General features: G+C 36.8%; 1 protein-coding gene across 2 annotated transcripts in view; it reads left to right on the forward strand.

Annotated features, from left to right (window-relative positions):
- Positions 1–7,712, forward strand: part of BORA (BORA aurora kinase A activator) — a 21,695-nt gene extending 13,983 nt beyond the window's left edge. For both annotated transcript variants that reach the window (XM_074378309.1, XM_010973558.3), the window contains exons 9-12: positions 357–489; positions 2,606–3,207; positions 5,853–5,984; positions 7,396–7,712. In XM_074378309.1, the coding sequence (XP_074234410.1) occupies positions 357–489; positions 2,606–3,207; positions 5,853–5,984; positions 7,396–7,461 (933 nt within the window). In that variant the 3' untranslated portion in view covers positions 7,462–7,712. The remainder of the gene's footprint in view (positions 1–356; positions 490–2,605; positions 3,208–5,852; positions 5,985–7,395) is intronic.
- Positions 7,713–7,775: the final 63 nt, after the last annotated feature.

Consider the following 7,775-nt stretch of genomic DNA (forward strand, 5'->3'; position numbering starts at 1 on the left):
AACATAACTAAATTTGTATTGATGGAGTAACTTAATTTATAATTTTTCATAAACAGCTACTTAGCATGAAAAATAATGGTTTGTGCCAACACAGTGCATTTATATTTTATCTTGTCTAATATATTCTATGTCAGAATTTTTGGAAGTCTTCTTAACTACCCTTGTTACAAGATGTCTTGCCTTTTGGTGTCTTGCTTTGTCCCACAAAGCAAAGGCAGCATCTTGTTTTTTGGCGAGTGATTGAAGTTATACAACCTAGTTTATAAATGTGTTTTGAAAATAAAGATAAATAGCATGTGGTATAACAGAGTTGAGGAAGAGAACCGTATGATTTTATTTATTTAATTTTGTCATAGGGGCAGTTTTCGTCTAGCCCTATTCAAGGAAGTGCAAAAAAATACAGTTTGGGAAGTATAACCAGTCCTTCACCTATTTCTTCACCCACTTTCTCACCAATTGCATTTCAAATAGGAAAGACACCACTCTCAGGTACGTTTCATAATTAAATACATAATTAAAAGAGTTATATTGTCAGTATTTGTTACGACAGAGGCTCTTCTTTAGCTGCTTCTAACTCTAGAGATCTAAATGACCCCTGAACTTTCCAAAATTGAGAAACTTGGATTTGTTTACCAGAAGAACAATTTTCTTTCAAAGACTGCAATTCTCAAGAGTTCTCCTGTAGTGTCAGATACAGGGAATTTGACCAGCAGCATTGATATCAAGCATGCTTACAAACAGAATCAAGAAAGATAGCAGTTGTAGAGATAAGCTGGCTGTGGTAGACCTTCCCACTAGACCTTCCCACGATAGATTCAGACTTTGGTGATTGGATATTCATATTTTCTAAAGATACATTTGTTTGATTAAGGTTTTTAGGAAAATATTGTATGCGGAAATTTACGTATTTCTCTTTGTAATATGTCAGTTTTTCTTTGAAAAGAATTATAGCACTTTTTGAAAATTATTCCCCATTTAAAGAACCTACTCATAGTAAACACAATTGGAAAACTGAAAACAATTTTTGATAGTCTTCCCTTTATATATGTGCATGTGTTTATATGTATGTATATATCTCCACACATATGTGAGCACACACATGCACACACATAGTTCTATATCGTGCTTTTTTCACAGAGCATTTTATTATGAGTATTTTCATAGGTCATTCAAGTCCTTTATGGTCTGAAATCATGATTTTTGAGTCACTGTACAATATTGCATTTTATGATTGTATCTTTTGTTTTCAATCATTAATAAACATTTAAATTATTTCTTAATTTTCCTTGTATATACATTGTATTTATTTCCTTAGGTTAAATTTTTAGAAGTGGAACTATTTGATAAAAAAGAGATGAATGTTTTTAAGGATCTTGAGGAATTTTGTCAAATTTTCTTCATAAGAGGTTGTACCAGTTGAAATTTTCATTAATAGTGTGTGAGAAAGCCAGTTTTCCCCCATTCTAGCAGACCTGGTCTTACCACTCTGTTTGCTGTTTATTAATTTGGTACATCACAAAAAGGTCTCTTACTGCTTGAATTTTTGTGTCTTTGATTCTTACGATGGTGAACTCTTCGAATGTTTATTGGTCATGTTTGGGAGAGTTATTATTAGTTCATACTTCAGTGTTTTTGTTAAACAAATGGTCTTACTGCTTTCACTTCCATGCTTTTTATTACTTATGTGGCTGAACACTTCATATATTCATTTACCATTGGGAGGATTGTTTACCTGCTTTTGCCCATTTTTTTAAATGTTTGTTTATATTAAACTAAGGAAATTATAAAAACTATTAAGGTTTAAGGCATTTTGGTCGTTTTGATTATCATCATTAAGCTCTTTATTATTGCAAGTATTATTTTACAGTTTTTTGTTTGCTGTTTAATGTTGCTGATAGTATTTTATGTAAACACAAATAGATGATTATGTATTTCATTTACCAGGTACAGCTGTTAATTTGCAGCTGTCAGCTCATTTGTTCTCCACCTTGTATGTGGACAGCGCTGTAGTAGTAATATGCTTGTGAGGAAATAATTCTCAAGGAATAAAATGCTTTGTTTAATTAAAAAAGGGAAAGTGCTAGGAGGGTAGGGTACAGCTCAATGGTAGTGCGCCTGCTTGCATGCACGAAGTCCTGGGTTCAATCCCCAGTACCTCCATTTAAATAAATACATAAATAACATACATACATACATATATACATACACAAACCTAATTACCTCCCCCCTCAAAAAAAAAAAAAAAAAAAAGAAAGGAGAGGGACGTGCCAGAGGAATTATATTTGAAGATCTTCACCCTACTTGAACATACACATTTGTTTGTGCTATTATTTTTCTTTTTTTTAATGGAGGTCCTGTCCTGGGGATTGAACCTAGGACCTTGTGCGTGCAAAGCATGTGCTCTACCACTGAGCTGTACCTTCCGCCTCTAACTCCGCCACCCTTTGTGCTATTATTTTTGACACCAGGATTTCACTTCAGTAAACAATAACAATTGTTAATAGAAGTCCAGTTATTCTGGCATGAAACATGATGACCGTTTAGTACTGGCTTTCCCATTTCCGTGTTTTTATGATGTGATTTTTTTCCCCTCCCCATCTTTTAGAACAGAGGAAGTTTACTTCCCATTCTCCCGATGCTTCGTCTGGAACACATGCTAACGGAATTGCCAATCAGTGTATCCGAAGTCCTTACATCGATGGCTGCTCACCAATTAAAAACTGGTCTCCGATGAGACTCGAGGTGTGCGGAGGGGGCGCTCAGTACCGGACCTCCCTGATCCGGATCCCTTTTACTCTGGAGGCTCCAAAAGGAGATGAAGACGACGGGGCGGACGTTCCTTCCGCAGACGTGCCCCCTCTGAGCGCGGGAGGCCACCTGCCGCAGCTGGATGGCGCCGCCTCCCCGCGCGGCCCGCGCCTGGTGGTGACCGCCCTGTCCATCACCCATAGCCAGCCCGGCGCTGCCGAGAGGGAGCTGGCTCTGCTGCAGGAGGGGGACAGCGGGAAGGAGAATGTCACGGTGGATATGGTGGATCCCGTAGAGATAGCAGAGGAGACCGCTTGGATTAAGGAGCCGGGTGATAATGGGAGCCCGGCCATGACCGAGTTTGTGAGTGGGATCGCCTTCAGTATTGAGAACTCCCACATGTGCATGTCACCTCTTGCAGAAAGCAGCGTCATCCCCTGTGAAAGCAGTAACATTCAGGTAAGGTATTTGAATAATCTGCAGTCCTTCACTTGCTCCCTTGCTTGGTGTTCTTTATCCTGTCTTTTCTAGGATTACAGTAAGAAAGAAAATGGGTTACGTGAGAGATCTGTAGGATAATATATTTTTTTCAATCAATACTGGGTGATATCAAGAGGGTTCATTTCTTTTCATTTGGACCAGTGATACATATTTAATAGTCACATTAACTGATACTTATTTGGGGTTGAAAGACATGAGAACAGAAAAGAAATCAAGCTTTTATTCTGTTTCTACAAACTGTTAGAGTCAGGCAACCTCTCAGGGTTCACCTCTGTTTCATGTGGAGCTGGTTCCAGAGGAATTCAGTTTCCTGTATAGTATTTGTATTCTAAAAATACAGTAGTTTTGGCTTTTCCTCTGTATGATTTAGGGAGAAAAAACAGAGTTTAGAACATATATATATGTATATGTATATACATATATTTGTACTTTTTGTTTAAAAAAATATGATTTTTTAAAATAAAAAACCCACTATTTTTCAGGTAATCATACACCTTCAATTTGGCAATATCTGGCAATAGGAAAGCATGATTCATTTGACAGATACACTTCATAGCCAGCACTTACTTTCAGAAAGACATTTGTTCCATTAATTGCCATATCCTTTGAGTTGAGGATTTTGAAAGAACTTTCAAATAGAAAGTCAGTTTTGCCTGCCATTTCATAGTAACAATATCTCACACATAGCTCTTACAATATGCCAAATACTTTATATGTGTTAATTTGTTTAATCTTCACAACAATCCTCTGAAATAGATGTACTCATCCCCATTTTACATATGAGGAAACTGAGGGTCAGAGAGGTTCAATATATTGCCTATATAGCTAGTAAGTGGTGGAGCCAAGGCTCAAATCCCGGCGGTCTGGCTTTAGAGTCCATGTTCTTTTCCAAGTTTATACTGACCAGTAGTAATAGTTAACAGTTAATACACAGAGTCCCAGTGTACCAGACACTCTTCTGACCACTTTATATATATCATTTCATTTAATTCTCGCAACAACTCAGTAATGCTTTAGTGCTGTCCATTTTGACATGCTGATGTTTAAATTTCATGGAGGGATTTTAAATGCTCCAAAATTGAATATAATCTTTTGGCTCATATTTTATGCCTGTATTATCTAGCCTGACTTTGAGGATCGTTGCTCGAAAAAATAGACTAGAATCACTTGTACATATTTCAGCTTCTAAATTTGGTTCCTAAATGAAGAAGCACATACAGTCAAACTGAGCCTTAAATGTATTGTCAACTTCCTTTTCTCTCTCCTTTTTTCTCACTACCTCTTTTTTTCACAGCGTTTATACAAGTGTTATAAAATACTTTCATTGAAATACATAGGAAACATCCAATGCAGCTACCCATTGGAAGCCCTTATCACTGTTAAATTATCATCCACTCTATGCCCGAGTACCTGCAGGGGTATTCCAGTCCATTTTAGAGGACTTTTCTTACAAGCTTCTTCCTTAACGAATTACAGTATGGTCCTGTCTGTGGCATCTACCAGTCAGTTCCAGTTTTACCCTTTGGGCCATAGCATAATAATCTGTACTGCTTGCAGAGCGTTTTGTAGTTTAAAAATGTTTTCATACATTTTTATTTTCCTACCACAGAGGTAGCTTCGAACATTGAATGCAGCCACATTTTCCCAGGGCCTTTCGACTTGCTCTGTTGTGACGGGTTGGTCGCCAAGCATTGTACACAGTTGTATTCACTCCCTACATCACAAGGGTTTTGTTCAAGTGGGACATGACTCCCAGTAGCGAACAAATAAGCATCCATCCCTGAGAACTGGAAACTTTTTTTCATAAGGTGATGATAGAATGCACTTTGTAGGCTATCCTAATGTTTGTGATGGGGGCAAAAGTAGTCTTCCCTTCACTGATCGTAATTTGCATGAAAGGGCGTAAGTGGAGGTGCTTCCCTTGTGGGTTGTTTGGTGCTGAGCACTGTGCAGGGAAATGCAGTGTGTGCAGTACCATTTTTTATTGTGCTATTATGAAGGGGAGATTTTTTTATTTCAACAGTGGGTGTAAGTATAATGTAAGCCACCTTTAAAAAAATGAATATTCTTAAAGGTAGCATGCCTTTTAAGTAAATTGTATTTACAGACAGGCTTGGTAAATGAGTTGGAAGATGAAGTTGATTGTAATCTTCATTTCATCTACTGGGTGTGTGATCACAGAGTCACAGGGAAGGAAGCATGTTCTTAGTGGCTTGTTCACTGATTTTTAAAGAAAATTACAAGATATATTTTATCAGAAGGAATTGTACTGACTACTTTGAAGAACAACCAGTTCTATGTAGAATACATTTTATGTTTATATATTTTAAAATTCATTAAATATGATAAGTATTAAATATTACATTGTGTTGTTCAGGTGTGAATGACAATATATAGTGATTCACTTAAATGTTTAAAATATTGTCTTTATATACAATTATTTAAACTATATCTTACATAAATATATAAAAAGCATGTATTTTGTTTAAATATTTTTAAGTAAGTTTATTTAAACGTAAAAGTTCATCGGAATAAACTTTGTGGGTAAGTAAATCACAGTTTGCAGTGTTATCCTTGGTGGTTTTCCCTCTCATCCCTGCCAGATGGACAGTGGCTATAATACACAGAATTGTGGAAGCAATATCATGGATACGGTTGGAGCGGAAAGTTATGACAAAGAAAATGACGCACAGACCTTGGAAGTCGAGACTAAATCGCAAGTTTTTAATACAAAGGTATGGAAAACACAGAGAAAGCTTGGTATGGTGGTAGTGCATAAGTATTTACTAAACGTGACTGTTTTTGGCCAATTTTTTTTCCCTCCATTTTGCTTAAAATTTTGTTATCATCTGTTTATGTCTCAGCCTGTCTTCAGTTCATTTAATAGCAGGAGAAAGTGGTTTTTAAATCAAAACACTTTATTTTCCTAATCTCCTGCCCTGAGGGAGGAGTGTAAGAGATGAAGAGGGAAGGAGAGCTAGCCCCACTTTAGAAACAGGGCTTGAGAGCAGATCCGTTCCTTTACAGTCAAGGGTAACAGGGGAGGGCGCCAGAAGGAGGGGGGCGGACGTTTTTGCCTCTAATATTGTCTGAAAGCTAAACATAAAAAAGAATTTTGATTATTAGAGAGGGAAATAGTATAATTGAGAGATTACCCATCAGTTAAGAACACCCAAAGGGCTTATTTATTAAAATCAAAGCCTTCAGAGGTAGCACATATGTGTCTTCTATACTAAATATTTATCTCATATAATCTTGCATATTTCTTTTTTTAAAAATAAAAATTTTTTTTCCTTTTTTCTTTTTTTTCCCAAACCCTTGTGTCGAGGACATATCTTATATACAAAAGTGTACTGTTGATGAGGACATCACTGAATTTTCTGGATAGGATGGTTCTAACCATACACAGTTGGCCCTTCGTATATCCATAGGTGCCACATCCATGGATTCAACCAACCTCAGATCAGAAACATTCAGGGGGGAAAAATCATCCAGAAAGTTCCAAAAAGCAAAACTTGGGTTTGCCATGTGCCAGGAACTATTTACATAGCATTTATGTTGTATTTGCCACTATTTACATAGTATTTATATTGTATTAGGTGTTATTACTTAAGGAGTCTAGAGATGATTTAAAATGTGCAGGATGTTGTGCATATGCAAATACTATGCCATTTCATACAAGCATCCACACGTGGATTTTGTTATCCACGGGAGGTCCTGGAATCAATCCCCCTTGGATGCTGAGAGACAACTGTATTTGTATTTGAAGAAACCCATCATAATTTATGGCACTTATCAGGAGAATCTTTTATTTTTTTATGCCAATTTATTAATAAACAAGTGTGCAGCTGAATACAACTCTCCAAATGAATATTAAGATTTACTATTGAGGCCACTTTCTTTTCCCTTTGCTCCATTTTGTCAGGAGGCAGGACAGTAGTTGTTCATGTAAAAAGTCAGCAAGCATTGAGATACAGGAAGTACTCTTTTTGATACAGAACATTAATTTGTAACAAAACGTATCTACATTGTCCCGTTAGAGCGCATAGGGAAATTTGCATTCGTTTTAAAAACAGCTCACGTAATTGTTGCATCCTTGAGTGGTCCTATTTAAACTGAAAACAAGGAATTTCCTTTCTTTCACAGCAAGACCACCCAACACAAAGGTACTGGATGAAAACAGCAAATCCTCCTCAGTGCAGCAGTCCGTAGAATACCTCTCTCCGAGCCAGAGCTGTCTCTGGACAGCTCCTCACATATTTTATTACGCACGGGATCGATAATGTGATTGTGATTGGGAAAAAACTGCTTCAACTTACATGCTGAGCTTTTTTTCATTCCCTCCTTAATGTGAAAAATCAAGGGCTTAATTTAGTGACACAGGAACAACAGAAAAAGTCCTGGAACTTTCAGCAAGTTACTGAAGACCAAATTCATTTTTTAATAAAATATTTTTGTACTGACCTTGAGTGATGTGTTTAATAAAAAACCTGAGAGTGATGACTTTGCTCCTGTCCTACAGGGTC

The sequence above is a fragment of the Camelus bactrianus genome, chromosome 14 (assembly GCF_048773025.1).
Source record: "Camelus bactrianus isolate YW-2024 breed Bactrian camel chromosome 14, ASM4877302v1, whole genome shotgun sequence".
In the NCBI taxonomy this organism is placed as follows: Eukaryota; Metazoa; Chordata; class Mammalia; order Artiodactyla; family Camelidae; genus Camelus; species Camelus bactrianus.